At 31.9% G+C, this 18,293-nt stretch overlaps 1 protein-coding gene across 1 annotated transcript in view; it reads right to left on the bottom strand.

Annotated features, from left to right (window-relative positions):
- LOC129220186 (lysine-specific demethylase 2A-like) overlaps positions 1-18,293 on the bottom strand; it is a 101,058-nt gene that overhangs the window by 10,315 nt on the left and 72,450 nt on the right. The window contains exons 7-14 of the mRNA XM_054854544.1: positions 17,226-17,319; positions 15,541-15,694; positions 13,891-14,006; positions 10,898-11,329; positions 10,728-10,820; positions 9,777-9,857; positions 9,456-9,689; positions 1,519-1,764 (exon numbers count right to left, since the gene is read on the bottom strand). Coding sequence (XP_054710519.1) covers positions 1,519-1,764; positions 9,456-9,689; positions 9,777-9,857; positions 10,728-10,820; positions 10,898-11,329; positions 13,891-14,006; positions 15,541-15,694; positions 17,226-17,319 — 1,450 coding nt within the window. The remainder of the gene's footprint in view (positions 1-1,518; positions 1,765-9,455; positions 9,690-9,776; positions 9,858-10,727; positions 10,821-10,897; positions 11,330-13,890; positions 14,007-15,540; positions 15,695-17,225; positions 17,320-18,293) is intronic.

Raw genomic sequence — 18,293 nt, 5'->3', positions numbered from 1 at the left:
ACAAGTTATTGTCCACTACGATACAGGTTTTTTTTTTGACCACAAGGGCCTACTCAGGGGGAGGGGGCCAACTCCCTGGGTCCACTGCTTGTCGAGTTCCAGAAACGGGGAACCACCATCAACGTCTAGTGTTATCAAGCGACTTTACAGAGCCTTAAAGTCAAAATGGCCAGGCATGTTCTCCAAAGGTGTCCACATACGAACAAAATTCATGAATTTTGTTTCTCTTGTGGTTTAAATGGTGTTCTATTTTCTTTATATAAATCTTGTAGCTTAAATATTGTTCTATTTTCTTTAGATAAAACTTGTATTTTTCTTTTTAAAAGGTTCAATGTTTGTATTTCATGTCATGCTGATATTCTGGACTTTCAGTAACCCACTTGGTTGTTTTGTGAGATGTCGGGGACTAATGCTGCTTTTTTAGGCAAATTTCGCCAGCAGCACTCACAAGACATCTCATGGTATTTCCCTACCCTTGGGGAGTACCCCCTGATGAGGCCCCATGGTATTTAGGGATTTTTTCATTTTTTCCTTCTTTTAAAAGATTTTTTCGTTCTTGTTCAATCCTTATATTGCTATCAAATGTGTTGTCTACCAGTATCATAGAGCAGCCTGTAGCGCCTATTGAACTGAGTAGTGAAGTTCATCTTGGTTGACTTGTCCAGATTATAAATACAATAAATGATAGTGTTTCTATATATATATATATATAAATGAATGTTTGTCTGTATGTCATCCATGAACTCAAAAACTACCCGGCAGATTTGGCTGAAACTTTCACCGTTTGTTATTTTTGGTACTGGGAATGTTTATAGACCAGTTCGAAAAAAATCCGATCGATAGTTCCTTTTTTATTCCAATTTAAGTCACAATCCATTGGATAAATACGAATAAAATTATCGGCTGCAGAAATTAATTCGCGTGAAAGATTTCATTGATAAGAAGTTAGCTGTTGCCATTTTTCTTGAGTTTGAACAAATAAATTCTTTCTTTATTGTTTTATGGCTTTTCATGCAACGGGGGGAATTAAAACTTTTTCTATTTGATATTTTTAGCGATTGATTGATCTTGCAAACTGCGTGAGTACAAAATTTGAGTATAGTCACGGCTTCACTTGATACCTGGACCGATTATTATGAAAATTGCTATATATATGTATTTTTCCACGGAGAAGGTGCATAATATGCTCATTGAAGCCACTCACCACCAGGTGACACTGCAGAGTAGCAACTTCTGCCCCGTTCAACCGATTGTCATGAAAATCAGTATAATGATGTATTTTTCTGTTGGCGTAGCAACGCACGTCGGGTACAGCTAGTATATATATATTTTTCAATTTAAAGATGAATGAAATATTTCTGGATGAAATTTAAAACTTTATAACTTGTTGGCCAAACATAGGTAGTTTATCAGAAAGAGTTTGTTTATCACTTTGTTCACTATTTCAAGCATCATTTTCTGCAGGAAAAAAGGATCTAAATGATCCAGCCAAGATGAATTATAGAAAAAAAAACACACCTTTATTTGATCTGGTTTACCATTTCTGCAACATTTTGGACACTCCCAGCTGTTAGGAAGATCGTCATTGATGCAACTTTCCATCGGCAGATCTGGATTTTTTTCTTGCAGACATTTAGGATGGAGAATTTCCCAACATTGTGAACATTCCATCAGACTAGAATTTTCATTTTCAGGAGGATTCGTCAATTTATCCCACCCATCTCGGCCACAAATCATACAACAGGCGGTATGAGGCAATACAGGCTATAATTAAAATAAAAGCATAAATGCCTTTTGGTAGTTGCAAAGTTAAGTGAATTTAATTTTGTGCAAATATATTAAGAGAAATTCTAAAGGATTAGAATTTCTGATAGACTAAAGTGCATTTTGCAATGTAATCATATTCAGGGCTCAGAGTAGACTTTTCCAAAATTTTAGGGGAATTTTAGGAACTTTTTGACAAAATTTTAGGAAAATTTTAGGGGCATTTTAAGTTACAATCTCCTTTAAACAAGTAGCCTGACCATAATTTATTAAACAACAACCAAACTTAAATGTTATCTCATAGCATGCATAAACAACAATTACTTCTGTAAAAAAAAAAAAAAAAAAGCAAAATAATTTTTTAACCAATTTACATCACATATTAAGGTAAACAATATTTAAACTAAATCAATTATATTAAGTATAAGTACATTTTAATACAACAACTTTTCTACATACCTTCTTAAAACTAGTGTTGAACTCGAATATAATTCTATAATAAATTTTAAAGAAAAAGCCATAAAAAAAACTTTTACATTTTATAATGGTGAATTCAAAATTTTTATTTGCATCTCATCATAAAAAAAAAAAAAGCATAATCTGCTACTATGAAAAAACAGATCTGACCACACATTTAATTCATCCAATAATGTTTTCAAAAGCAATTTTAGGGTTACATTACACTGATTAAAACTTCTATTTTATCTTTAGTCGTTTTTTCAAAATTTGTTCTTTGTCAGTTTCGAAGATGGATAACTCTGATTCTAATTTTTGTTACTGACTTGTGCCTTCAAGAATTAGGTTCTGTGCAACTGTCATTTGTACAATATTTTGAGTTACTGTAGCATTCTTCAGTCTCTCTGTTCCCTCTTTTATCAAGCCTAAAGCTAATTCTTTATTCTTCTTCAACTCATTGATCTTTTTGTTATTTTCACTTATCTGTAAATCAAGATCATTTTTCCTCTTTTTAGTTTCTTCTTTTTCAAGTTTTTTCTTTGTTATTTGTTCCTTTTCTTTTTTAAGCTTCTCTTCTTCTTTCAATCTGTTAATATACTCCTGGTATGATTTATGCGAATCTTTCACTACTTTTAGTAATGTTAAAGTGATAGGTACATTCAGTACCCCTCCATAACTTCGAATAGTATCTTTCACTAATCCAAGTGATAAAATAGTACGTTCACTGTGATTCACATTTATCATAGCTTTATTGAATGAAAAACCCCTCTCAGGGTTCACATTCCCATGTGGCAAAATCATAACCGTTTTGATTACTTCAGTTAACTTTTCATATTTTAGCCGATTGCTAGTATCTTTCAGAAGAAATAATTGTCTCCAATATCCATCTACTCGTGTTGCTTCAGATAGATTTTCAAGAGCAGTAACATCAAATATGAAAAGTTTCCACTCTTCTCGAACATTATCAATAAAGTCATTCGAAAAGTTTAAATAACGAGCAATTCGTGTAATTGCATGAACACTGTTGGAGTAGGAATAGGCATCAGAAGAAGTGCGGGAGACTTATTTCGGTCAGCAAATGGCAGTTTTTACGTTTTTTTAGGAACACCAACAAAATTTTAGTATAATCTTAGGAATTTTAGGAGCTGTGAAAATATTTAGGAAATTTAGGAATTTTAGGGGGAATGCGAGCCCTGCATATTACAATAATTTGTACAAAATATTTTATTTTAACATACAAACCCCTCCCCCCTGCTTTTCTTCAAAAAATAAATAAAAATTCATCATTCATAAACTTGCAAAATATTCTCCCTATAAAATAGGAGCAGAAAAACACTGGCAGTTTTTGCTGTTCAGTTAAAATGATATCTTTTGGTAAAGAGATTGTTTCTAGAATAATAAACAAAAGTTAAATAGACAGAGAAAAAACATTGGAAGTCAGATAGTCTCATTTCAAATTTTGCACCCCCCCCCCCCCATACAATGACATTAATACAATATCCTTTAAATTGTAAATTTAATTTAGATTTTACTGTACTAGTTTCTTCATTTTGTTTTGTTTCCTACTACAGTTAAAATACAAAAGACAAAACAAAAAAGTGCAGTTTTATACAGAGGCTCCCAAAAGTGTTTGTACACTTATATAATATAAATATTTTCGAATAAATTTATGATTAAAATGTTTCTTCAATTCGTTAAAATTGTTTCTTCGTTATTTTTGCATTGTTTTGACCCTTCAAAGTCATTTTGCTTTAATTGTTTGTTTATTTATTCCTTAATATTGTACTTATTATTTTAAAATGGCTGGTATTCGTAAAAAACCACAAACACCATTCGAAATTTGAATTTTGTCCTCACAGTAGCGGTAAATTGGTTTGAAATGTATCTAAATTAGTTAATTTATTCCATTCTGTAGTAAAGTGCTTAATAAAATGCTTTAAAGAAAAAAGAATTGGACTAAAAACAACGTAGGAAAAGGTCAACCCGCAAAGTTGACAAAGCGTGATCGGAGATTTACAGTTAAAAACTTCATGAAAAATACACATTTGAGTACTGTAAAAGTTTCTGCAAAGTTAAATGAAAATTTTTACATTTAATGTCCATCTAAAGTGGTTCGCCAAATTCTCTGATTAGCTGGATTAAATGGAACCTCTTCTCGAAGAAATTTTCTTGGCCGTGCGAAAAAAAGAAAGCTTACGCTTTTCATCGCAAAATCAATGATAAATAAGCTCAAAATGTTTTGAAATCACGTCTTACTTATGGATAAAAATGAATTCAACATTTTCGGTTAAATTGTTGTATAATTGTAAATAGAAGAAAAAATTAGGAACTTAATCTTAAGAATTTAGTTGGATCAGTTAACCAGGACAGTGAAGGTATTCTTGGGTGAGGGTGCATATCAGCATCACGACTTGGTAGTTTGGAATTTTTTAATGAAATAATGAATCATGCTGTTCATTTAAATATTTTAAAAACTAATTTTAAACTCTTAGCCAAAAATTTTATTATCAGGAACAACTTTATTTTTTATCAAGATAACGATAAGAAGCATACGGCTTTCAATGTTTGCGTCTAGTGCCTCAAAAATTGTCCTAAAGTTTAGCAAATACCCCTTTAATTTCCAGATTTGAACTTAATGTAACATAATTAGAGAAATCTGGAGACTAGATTACGAAAATATGGCTGTGAAACAAAAATAGAGCTAGAAACAGTAAGACTCGAAGTGTAATTGAACACTTACTCAGAAATTACGCAAAAAAAGGAAAGAAAAAAGAACAAAATTTATTCTCAGACATTTAAAAGATGTTGTTGATACTGCATGATATTCTACTAAATAATAACTTAATAAAAAGTTAGATTGTTCTTAATATATACACATTTTTTAAAGTGCACAAAAACTTCTGTGAGATAAAATTTCCAGCACTTTTGGTTTTTGATTTAAAAAAAAAATAAGTTTTAATATTTTTTTAAAAACGTTCATGTAGTTTTGTTGAAAATTGATCATAGATCCCGTAATTAAATACCTATTCCAAAATAATTGTTCTAACCAATGGATTTCATTGAAAGTCGTAGGTGTATGAACACTTTTGGGAGCCACTGTATATAACTAATAGTTATCACCATAGTCCTTAACCGTTTAACCGCCGAACTATTGACGGATGATCAAATTTGAGTAATTTTTTGAAATTATGTCTATTTATGTCTAGTAAATACAGAAATAAAATAAAATTTCCAGAAAAATTTTTTTTACTATGTTTTTCAGTGTGTTCCATTTTTGGAACATTGGCGCTTTGCATGAAGTTTTTTTTTAAGAGAATTTTTTTAAACTAAGAGGTTTTGAATGCGGTTTTTATCTTAGCATACTTTATTGCGGAAAAAGTAATATTTTAAATTGCATTTATGTACATATCAGAATTCAGAAAACCCAATACAGAAATATCTAATGCCCATGATATGAAAGGAAGCATTGCTGGTGAAGTCGTTTCTCGCAATGGAAACATTTCTTATTCGTATTTTTTTGCACGCCGCGCAACGTCCTTGGGATGCAGATACAATATAATGTCCGTCAGACATTCTTGATCGTTTATGTAAAGGACAACGAGGCCCTGGATGACTTTCCACTCGTACTTTTCTTCTTAGGAGGACAGTTGTTATTTCTCTTCAGAACTCTAAATGCTCCATCTTGACTTCGTGTAACTCACAATGAAGTAACCAACTAGCTACAACTGAAATATTCAGAGCATTACTAAAAAGATTCCACCACCATTTTTTACTCCTCAAATAAGGTCTGTAGCTTCCGAAAAGTTTATCCAAGACGTCCCCCCCCTTCATTGTATCTCTTGATAAGATGAGGTTGTGGCACATCTATCTTGCATTTCTGCGCATTTGAGTAACATTTTACAGATGCAAGTGGCTCATGTGTATAACAATTAGATGCTACTGTAACCACTGCATTATTGTTTCAGCTGCACATGTACACTGATCCATCAGATCGATAGTCAAAATTTCCTCGATCTTCTTTAGAAAGGGCTTTTTTGGATTTCAGTGGACAATGGCCAGTTCGGTTTTCACGAATTGTTCCTGTTGCTCGTACAGTTTTTTTTGATAGCAGAGAAATTAAATCATATGATGTAAAAAAGTTATCAAAGTATACTTCATGCTTAGACGTGTCAGTCAAAACTGATAATAGATCATTTACAACTCTGGATCCTGATTGCACATCAGGGGATCCTTCTTTTTTGCCTGAATAAATCTCCATGGAATATGGATATCCACTTGAAGAGCACAGCATCCAAATTTTGAAGCCGAATCTTATTGGTGTTCATCTAATAAACATTTTACATGAATGCCGACCGTAGTAGGGAACCATAGATTCATCTATGCTCAATTTTTCATGAAATACACCAAATTGTTGAGGGTTTTTACACAATTCTTCGTAAATAGGGAAAACGTTTCTTAGTTTGTCATTTTGTTTTAATTCATGGCTGTCCATCAAATTAAAGTTGTTTTTTATTTCTCGAAAACGATTTTGAGGCATAACTGTTGGTACAATTCGCACAGATGTATCTTCTGCACTGCTCCAATACATATCTTCAGAAGGAACAGAATGGTACCCACTCAATAGCAACAAACCAAAAAATTGTAGGATTTCATCTCTGTCAACATCTATTCTTCCTCAGTCATATTGCCTAGTTTATCAGGGGGTAATTGGCATATATCTACATCTGACAAATCCGAATCTGACAAGGTCTCTAAATAAGCCACAGCTTGTTCCACAGTAAGAAATCTTGTAGACATTTTTTAACATTTATGAACAGTTGGTATGCGTCAAACAGAATTTCGTTTCGCTCGAAAACAAAGCTAGCGAATTATTGAACTGCATTTAAAATATGAAGAATAAAGCGCTCACTAATATTATTTTTTATTATCACGTGACAATGTAGCTGTCCGAGCAGGTGTGGATTCGGAGCCATATAGTCCGTCAAACAGAAGACTGTTATTATTTTCTTTGCTAACGAAACGTCATATCCTTTCAAAATATAAACTTACTTGGTTTTGCCAACATCTACATCAGAGTACATTCAAAATGAGAAAAAAAAAAAAGAAACATATATTACGAAAAATGAAATTTCCCCTTGGAAGTCGAACGATTTACTTCTTGGAAATTTGACTCCCTAAAAGCGCCAATGTTCCAAAATTGGAACATGCTATTTTGAAGGGGTACACCTTTCAGAAATATCATTGTACATTTCTACAAGCATTTTAAAATCATACATTGAAGTATTTTTCACAACTATAATAAATATCATCACATTTTCTGAAAAAGCCAATTTTTGGTAAATTTTATAAGAAAAAGTTGCAAAAAGCTAAAAAAAACACTCATCTTTGAAAAATCGCAATAAATAATTGAAAACATATAAACAATCAAGCAGGAAATCAAAAAATACTTTGAAATAAGACTAAACTGTGTTAAAAAAAACTTGTTTATTTTAACGTTATTTCTTGGGAAAATTTTCACTTAATTATGATGTTCCATTTTTGGAACATTGGCGGGTAAACGGTTTTAATATTTCGTACAATTTAATTCATTTTATTTAAATATTCCATATGTTTTAACTCTTTCTCATGCTTCTCTTGCGACAACAAAAAATTTGGTTTTTCAAACAAGAAATCCTCATATAAATAATAGCCAATTAGTAGCCTGCGAGTTTCAACAATTAAACTCGCGCCACAGCATGATAATTTGATAATATGTTTTAGTAATGTTTAACATGCAGGAAAAGGCTTTATTGTGACAAGGCTGAACATTATTCGGCAACTTAAGTGCTTTATTGGTAAGACAGTCATTCTAGGGGAATGAAGAATAAAAAAAAGTGGTGGAAAATTAATGCTATCCACTGGAGTTTAGGGTTAAAATTTCGAATATGAAAATATCGCCAAACAGGCAATTGCTTCGTTCAAATGTAGAAAAGTAGAATCAATTTTCACCCATCATACCTTGATGGCTTTCTAGTAAATGAATACTTTAAAAGAAATTTACATTTTGCTTCATTACTTTTTGATGAAAGGAAGCAACTTTGTTTTACAGGCAACAATCTTACAGGCAGCCTTAGTGTCGACTATAGCAACTGAGCAATTGACAATACATTAGGATAAAAGTTTCTGTTTGAGAAGCATTTTAAATCCACGCATGAGCAGTAGCATTTCATAAGTGTGAATGAGCACAACTGTGTGCAGGGATTAAAAACAATTTGAGTTCATGATTAGCTACCAAGTAGTCCCTGGCCCGAAAATTCTCAAGGGTTGTGGAGTCGGAGGGGAAAAAATCCGGCTACGAGAATTTTAGAGCTTTTTACTCTGCTTCCTTTACCCCAAAATCAGTCAGCTTTAGACTTTGCAAGCACTACAAGACTTGCGGACTTAGGGGGGAAAATGACCGACTTCGACTCTTGAAATTTCAAATCTTTGACTCCTGACTCCTCTACCCCAAAATCAATCCGACTCTACAGCCCTAAAATTCTCAGGCTCACTCTATGGGTGCTTGTAATTACCAGGAAAAGGGTTTTTTGATAACTACCATTTTACATTTAACCCGGCAAAGGACAAATACCTCCTCTGAACATAAAAAGAAGCTGTTTTTCATGCTTCCTGTCTAGTATGAGCATACAAAGATAAACAAATTTTTCTTGAGTTTTTTGCATAAGCAAAAAATAAGGAAGATATAAAATTTTTCTAATTTGCATAATGTTTCAGCAGCTATATATTATTTCCTTTGGGAAAGTGGGGTGGGATCATTCCTTCACATTAGAATTACAATATAAGATTTCTTAGACCTAAGGGTACGTGAATATAAAAACTTCCATCCTTAGACATTATTGACTGGTTCTGTAACCAGTGATGTTCACATCAATTTTTCTTAAAGTATACTCCCAGTAATCCATTAAACACAATATGTGTATGTGATCATATACATAGTATGTCATAATATGAAAATTTATGAAGCTTGAGGGTATATACGCTAATATATCAAAAAAATGCTTGAGAGTATACAGCGTATATGGAGAGCCCTATGGAAACACCACTGTCTGTAACCACAACTAAAATCAAATGCAATTCTGTCTTTCTTTTGCTATGGGGAAAAATTGCTTTCAGTAACCAACTTTGCAAATCAACAGTGATTTTGAGTGCTGTTAGATGTGTAAACAATTAGAGAAGGAATAAATAAAAACACGTACAGCCATGCACTGTCGACTTATGCAAGATTGCTTCATTCTTCCAGGTCCACCAAATTTCTTCATATCTTTACAGAAATGGCAGTCTCCACAATCAGCTCTAAGGCACGCTTCACATTTTTTACACCTTGTTCTTCTTCGCCGAGCGCTGCTAGAATTATTTCCTTTAGAGCCGCCCGATTTTGATCCTTTGCCAGAGGAGGAAGATGGAGTAGAGCGTGGCTTAGGTTTAGGTTTCTAAAAATTAAAGCATATTTTTTCAAAATAAAGTTTTGCAACAGCCATCAATTGCACTGATTCCATTTATTCACTTTTAAAGTTTACCTTTACATCAAACCAAAATAAAGAAGGTTTTCCTGTAATGGCAAGTCTCTGGTCATCATTTTCATGTTCTCGTAGAAGCACCTACCAAACAAAGGAATACACAAAATCTATTTGAAAGGAAATCTAATACTCAACAGTTTATCAAAAAGAGGCGGGATAACAGACTTTAAAATGTTATGTATTAGGATATTTTTTGAGTATCAAAATGCACACTGTCAAAAGTTCATTAAAATCTCAGCAACAATGATGCAGCATAAAAAATCTTTTAATTTTAGGAACAATTTCTCCCTTATTAACTAAAAAGTAAAAATAAAAACAGAAAGTTCATTTCTGCAAAAAACATTTTATGCTCATAAATCCACACATAAAAGAATAAATAAAATAAAAAAATAATTCATAATATATATACACATATAATATAAAGAAGAAAGAGAGAAGAACAACGAAATTTTGCACAAATTTCTTAGAACTGTGTACAAATTTCAAAAATGCATATCGAAATCAAGACAAATATAGCAATGACTTTTAATAATATGTAATTGCATAAATATTTTAAATGTAGTTACAATGTGTAAATTTTACAACTAAATTTGTACTGATTTATTCATTCTCTAACAATTACACAGTTAATTACACTCTAGATTTAAGTGGGTCATCTGCCTTCTTTATGACTAAATTGAAAGTAAGCAGAAAACAAAAAATGCTTACGATTTGAACAGATTTAGACTAACCACAAAACCTGCCCTGTATGTTTAATAATCCTGTGTAACGGATATTGTTAAAGAGATGATACCATTACAATTAACATGTGCAAAAGTTAGAGACAAAAAAAGAATACTATCATTTGATGTAAGCATTGATAGATAACATTATTGGTTAAAAATAAAGCTACCTTAAACATAAAAGTAAATAGAGTGAACTACATCAATTCAACAATACAAGAAAAAATACCTTTAGATCTTCCAAGAGACCATCAGGATCTCTGATGTAATTTGGTACTGCTTTTTTTGCAGGTGGTAAACCATACAACCACTTCAAAATTGCCTGTAGAAATATCAACTTTTAAATTCATTCTTTAAAAAAATCAGATATAAACTCAAAATAGAAAAAATGTACTGTACCTTCAAACCATTTAGTTCAAGTCTTGTTATATGAATATGTTCTTTGCTAAGATTTTTGTGTCCATTTTCAGTTGGGATGATACCATACTCAAAAGTTTGAGCAGCAGGTTTTGTATCACTTCCTACATCAGGTTTACTCAAATCTTTATTTCCGTTTGAGTTTTCATGAGAAAAATTTTCACCTACTCCTTTAAATGAAAAATAATTCTCTTTCATGTGCAATGGATTATGAGTCAAAGAAAGCAGCTTCGGATCTTTGTCTGCTGGGGCAGTCAAATTCAAAACGTCAGAAGGCAGTTCATTGGCAGGATCAATTATGTCTCCATTTTCGTTACATATTAAGTAGTTTTTCCCAAGTAGGCAGTGGACAAATCGTTGAACAACATACCAAAGAATTTCTGTATAAAATGGATATCTGAACTTTGATGGAACCTAGACAAGTAATAACATTATTTCAGAGCACAAAAAGCACACCATACAATAAATTTGAAATAACGTTTCTTATTTATATATCAAGAAAACAAAAATTCTGAATCATTCAAATTTTATTTTCAATAACTCGATTTCTTATGTGCTTGCTCTTACAATACTGATGAGAAATAGATCATGAGACTGATGACACTATTGCCTAAACCTTCTGTTTTCAGACTAAGCGGATGCTAGAAGTCACTTTTCGTTTCAGCACGTAGTATTCCCAGTGGACAAGATATGTGCTAGTATATTATATCAATGGAAAAAAAATGATAAGGTAAGGAGAGACAAAACCATTTTAAAAATAAGAGAATAAAAACTCGAAAAAAAAAAAAGGACACTGTACTACATATGCACATTGAAATGATTAATAATATAATAAATGATCAATGACTTTAATTAGTCAAAAGCACAATTTCCTGTGGTTTCCCTTAATTCTTAATAATTTCCAGTATTCAATTTCAATCATCAATATTATAGACCCGAGTTGGGTTTTTGACGTCAAAAACCTGATGAAAACGTCAAAAACTCAAATACAGCCGTTTTTGACATTTTTTTTATAAACATATGAGATTCCTCATCCTTAAACATAATTTCATCATAATTTACTTTTCTTATCATTGAAGTAAAATAAAAATTTAATTAAAAAATTTCATTAAAATAAAATTAATTCCTTAAATTAATTTGTATGCTGAAAAATAGTTACAAACATTAAAACTTAATCCAGTTTTTTTTAAAGTGGTTCTGTTTAAATTTTTTAACAACTAACAATTAGTTACAAGAAATTTTATCTGTCTAAAAATCTTTCTATGTAATTACTTATGTAATATCTTTTTTCTTTTGAGTAAAAGCAAAACTAAAAGCAGGCAATGATTAATTATAAGTCAGCAAAATAGTTTTAAGGATTTTTTTTTTCTTTTGTAAATCTAGAAGTGAAAAAAAAAAACTCTTTTGTTGAAGAAAATGAATGTCTTCCATCAAAAGGTGTGGGTCTTAAGAGAGTTCGTCTCTATTCAAATAATATAGATAACTGTAATAAAAACTACTCTTAACACAGAAAATGATAGCTTTTTAAGCTGAATCTGCATCATATATCCAGGAAATAACTTCTCGGTTCAGAATGTCTCTGGAACAATAAGGTCGGAAAGGTCTAAGAAACCCCAATATTTCTGTATGGTGAGTTTACATTCAAGCCAATGTTGTTCAGCATTTATTGAGAGGATCTTCTTTAGTTTTGGATTGATCGATTCTAAACTTAGAAATAAACTTGGTATGCAAAAAGCTACAAAACTAGTATTTATCTACAGCATGCTCCAAGGAAAAAAATATTTAGAATGAGACTAAATAAAATTAGTGACAGTTAAATAAAGATATTTATTTTATTAAGTCTGTTTGAAAGTATACTAGATAAATTAGCAATCTTCTTACACTATTGGAAAAATAAAGGAATTAATAGTTATTAAATTTAATTTTAGCAATTTATAATTACTTTTTATTCTATAAAATTTAACTCTTTCATTTATTTCTCTTTTTTTATACAGGTGAGCAGCCTGTTGAATTAAAATTATGCTTGAAGTTGTTAACTGCACATCATTTTAGAATTCTAAAACTCCAAAAATGTATTCTAGTGTCTGAAATCAAAAACTATAAAACTTTGATGAATTTTTTAATGTATTTTTGTAACCAAAATCAAATTTAGGTAGGTTTTGAACAGAAATTTCGGTTTTTGACATGACGGTAAAAACCATGGTTAAAACCGGATAAAACCTTTGACTGTCAAAAACTTGCCAACCCTGTAATAGACACATTTCAGACTTTTGTAATACAAGTGAAAGGGAAAAAAAATTGGATTCTAAGTTCTGTGGTGTCAGTCTTTTAGATAATTATGCAATATAAATCCAAAAATTTGAAATACATAACTTGCAGTAAATAAATTATTTTTCAAGTGCTTCGGTTCTGATTGTTAAATATTTTGATTTTATGTTTTTTTAAATTGTGATTAAACATTTTGATACATGAGTACTAAACGAAAAAATAGAAAAAACAAGGAAGAAAAAATGCATTTAGATTTTGACTTAAATTTAAGAGCCCATTTAATTGATACAGTTCAAAAACAACACACCACTCACCTAAAACTACAGAAAGTTTTAGAATAACATTGAAAATTTAAAAGTGACCCAAGGAAGAAGGGCCGAAAAACAAAAATGATGCTGCCATCCCATCCCCCATCCAATATCTTTGACACCTCTGAAACAAGTTGTTGCACAATCCCCCCCCCCCCCTCACAAAAATAATATATGTGCTTCAATCTTCAAGGAAGAGATGGTGGAAAGGACATGTGGGGAAAAAAATATCAAGATCATTTCTAATAATATTTTTTAGAAAGATCAACTCAATTTCTGCTTAAAAAATAAGTAAAGTTCAACTATATGTTCAAACTTTAATTAGTTTATTAAGTGCATATGCACAAAAGATTTTGATTTTTCATAATTTTGTTGTTAACCAGCATAAATAGTACTTACATGAGTTAGGTCTTCTACTTCTGCTATACGTAACTGCTTTTCAATTCCAAAATTATGTAAGAAATTTCCCCCAAACACTAGAGTATCTTCAGGAGTAAAAACAGCATGAATCCATCCTTTAAATCAAAAAGGGAAAAAATCAACAAACAGGATAAAAGGTCACATACAGATCAAACAAATTATATCAAAAAATGAAGATGCAATAGAAGGATAGTCAGAGTAATATGCCAAAACTGATTAGATGGAAAGGCAAACATCCGGTTTACAAGCGGAAATGGACGCATCAATTAGTTTTCAGGGATGTCAGCTTTTGCAGATGTACTAAATTATGCGGAGTCACATTCAAATGAGCGGAACATGCACATCATATTTTTAATTTTACCCTCATTCAAATAGATGCTTCATAATTGAACGCTAGCCAATTCCATGTAATCTGTGGCCAAACTGTACCATTAGCATATCGAGAATTGACATCCTGGGGGGGGGGGGTTTCTGGTTTTACATGTAAACTATCATAGTAAGGTAGTAAGTATGGATTAAAACTAATGGTTCTCAGGAGCAGGTGTTGTTACACCTAACTGCACAACAGCAAAGTGCAGTTTTCATGATAAATAAAATCAAACAAAGAAAGTCATCAACAGACTCAAATTTCATACATTCATCTTAACAATTGAATTTTGATTCTTTGCAAATGGGACACTAGTGCTGTCTAGAATCTTACCAGGGAAGCAAAGGAACAATGAAAAAAGTTGAGATAGATAACAATTAAAAGAGCACTTTTTCTGACACAAAAAGTATTTAACTTTGTACCCTCATTCTAAAGATATAAAGTCTTCAAGTCGACCAAGATTTTCAAAAACCGACAAATTTTAAAACATGGCGAGAATTTGAAGATACGCATTTCTCAATGATTTTAGTTTGCATGAAGTAGGACATCCATTTATTTGCAAAGCATGTGAAAGATGTCACCCTTCACTCAAACTTGCTAAATTTGGAGATTTTTCTTAACATTTTGGCAGACTTTAGGACCTTACTAGCCACCAGGGCGGACCTTACTAGCCACCAAGTTGCCAGATATGAGCAACTCAAAGTTGGGAACAATTTTAATTAACAGTATTACCTAATATCCTCGAGAAGCAGTTTTATAATCTATGTGCTCTAAAACTAGCCAAATATTTTCAACAATTTTAGTTCACAGCTTATTGAAAGACATTTTCAAAATGCAGTTTTCTCATTCAAATGGGCATTTTTAAAAACTATTGCTCAAATTGAAAGAGGGATTTTTAGGGACTGTTGTCATTACTTTGATGGAAAACTTAACTATTTTTTTTCTTTTATTTAAGCCAGATTATTGAACATGCATCACTTGTCACACTTTTATGTTCTAGGTAGACCGGGCAAGGCTGGGTGACACAGCTAGTTTTCTACTAAGTCTTGTCCCTTTTTTAACTGGTATACATAACAGCAAGTATTGAGGTATCAGATGAAGAACAAAGAACGCATCAGTAAAAAATGAAGTATAATATCTTACACCAGCAATATACAAAGGTTTTTTAACCGGCAAAAAAAAAAATCATAATGACACAAAATATAATTTGAACAAATGTAACAATCAATTCATGTTTTCTTAATACACTCTAAAAATGTTACCTGTTGGAATAAAAAATGTATCCCCCGACTCAAGCTCCACTCTTGCACATTTTTCAACAGTATCACCAAAGAAAACATCACCTTGTTTACCAGATAACACCCAAGTTTCATAAAGAGCCAAATTGCGCTCAGTTGGAGGTATCAACCAAAACACCTAAAAAAGTAATAAAATTACATGCTATAAACTCCCATCATAAAAGTATAGCAGAAAAATGTAAAAGAAAAAATAAACAAAGTTCAGTACACAAATTTGCAACATTGTGAGACTGAACGTTGCTATTTTTTTCTTTTAGTTTTCGGCACAAAGTGCATCCAAGGGAATTTGGATGCATTGTAATAGAATATCTAAAAAAAATCTAATTTGCTACAAACTTATACAAATACAAAAGTGAAGACCAGCAACAGGCTCTGGGCCCAGCTAGACTGGTCCTAGCCAATTTACAATTCCCAGTGAAGATCAATGGCCCTCTTAAAACTATCTACTCCCTTGCTCATTACAACCTCTTCCAGTGAGCTGTTCCCTGGAAGTTCCACTACCCTGCTAAAATAATAATTTTTCCTAATATCCATGTTAGCCTGAGATTTAAGTAGCTTAAAACAATGATCACTTGTCCTGTTTTCAGTGCTAAACTTCAGCCCCGTAACATCTTTCATTTTAATAAGTTAAAACAACTGAATCATGTCCCATCGGTCTCTTCTTAGCTCAAGACTGTACGTATTTAGCCTTCTAAGCCTGGAATCATAGTCTAAGTGAGAAAGTCCATTTATTAGCCTTGTAGCCCGTCTTTAAACCCTTTCCAATACATTAATATCTTTCTTAAGAGAAGGAGACCAAAACTGAACAGCATACTCCAAATGAGGTCTTACCAAACTTCTATATAAGGGCAGAAGAATTTCTTTAGATTTGTTTGAAATAGATCTATTGATAAACCCAAGCATCTTATTGGCTTTGTTACTAGCTATGCAACACTGTTGGCTGAAGTTTAAATCCTGACTTATTAAGGCGCCCAGATCAGTAACTTTTTCTGTCTGACTAATGACTGAACCTTGCAAATAATAACTTGTACACTTATTCCCATGCCCTAAATGTAGCACTTGACATTTCCCAACATTAACAGCCATACCCCATTTATCAGCCCACTCCGTAATATGATCTAGATCCTCTTGCAGCTGATTTGCTTGTTCTTCATTTTCTACACTCCCCATAACTTTGACATCATCAGCAAAACAATTCATGTTCCCAGAAATATTTTTATAAATATCGTTCATAAAAACAATGAACAAAACAGGCTCTAACACTGATCCTTGAGGAACCCCGCTTAAAACCTCACTCCAATTAGAATAATTTCCCCTTACAACTACCCTTTGTTTCCTTCCGGTCAGCCAGTTTCTTAACCAAATGAAAGTTTTCCCTCCTATTCCCTATATCAGCTAATTTGCTAAGTAGAGCAACATGTGGTACCTTATCGAAAGCTTTTTAAAAATCAATGTAAACAAACAACATCTACAGGCTTCTTATTGTCCAAAGCCATGGTAACTTTGTCATAAAAATGTAATAAATTAGTTGCACAAGATTTTTACCTTTCCTGAAACCATACTGAAAACTAATATATGAAAACTATATATATTATGTAATAAGAGAACCTTGAGATACATACTAAAGTAATAAGAGAGAGAAAACTTACTTTTTTCCCACGCAATATATGATACCAAACAGAAGTGCCACCAAAATCTATGTGGAAATCTGTATAACAGCCTTTCACACTCATTAGGCAGTATCTGAAATTGAAAAAAATAAAATATGTTTCTCATTTAAATTAACTTCATGCAGCATTTCATTGCTTGGAAAGTTATGAAAAACTTGCACAATGCCATTCAAAGTTTAACAAAAACAAACAGTCCTAACAAGGGCAGATCCAGCTTTTGGTTTTGGAGGGGGTTATTATGGGAAGGGGGTTGGGCAAAAGGCAATTTTGGGGCTTAAATAAGGGTGTATGGGGCAAATTCTTTGACATATAGAGGCTCAAAAATAATTTTACGGTAGATTTGGTCGCTTAAAATGGGGAGGGTCATGCCCCCCCCCCCCTGGATCCTCACCTGACATCTCAAAAATCCAAGACACCCAGAATGTAACGCATGTTTACACCTTTGAATAGTGAATGGCTAATTGCTTATTATTAGCCATCGAAGTGCCTTTAATACAAGGCAGAGAGATGGCATCCAGTACATAGTGAAGCAGTATGGCATTCAACAGTCAAAATGTGATAGAAGAACTAAAAAGCTTTTTGAAAGTACTTGACTTTTTTTTTTTTGTAAAAAAAATAAAGAAGAAGTAGGACATACATTACCATTTTATAATAATTAAACCATGTACCATTTTAAAATAATTAAAAAATATGGAAAATAATGAAATGAAACTAGATTAAACTACAAAAATGAAAATATAGCTACTAATATCATTTCTTTCTTACTTTATTTATTTATTTATTATTATTTTTTTTTTTTTTGTAAAAAACCAGCAATTTGTCAAAAAAAAAAAAAAAGATTTCTTTCTCTTTTTTTTTTTTTTTTTAACCTACACAAGTTGACTTCGAGCAAAATGCAGTTTTTCAGTTTTAATGTGTATCAGTTACAACTTAAATAAAAAAACAAATGATAAGAATTCAATTTTGAGTGCACTGACTACCTGATAAAATGATTTTTAGATTTATTCGAATGGTTTTAGTGCAACAAAATCTTATACTTAATTAAAA

This window comes from Uloborus diversus, chromosome 4, assembly GCF_026930045.1.
Source record: "Uloborus diversus isolate 005 chromosome 4, Udiv.v.3.1, whole genome shotgun sequence".
NCBI lineage: Eukaryota > Metazoa > Arthropoda > Arachnida > Araneae > Uloboridae > Uloborus > Uloborus diversus.
This window is presented reverse-complemented; position numbering and strand designations above follow the sequence as displayed.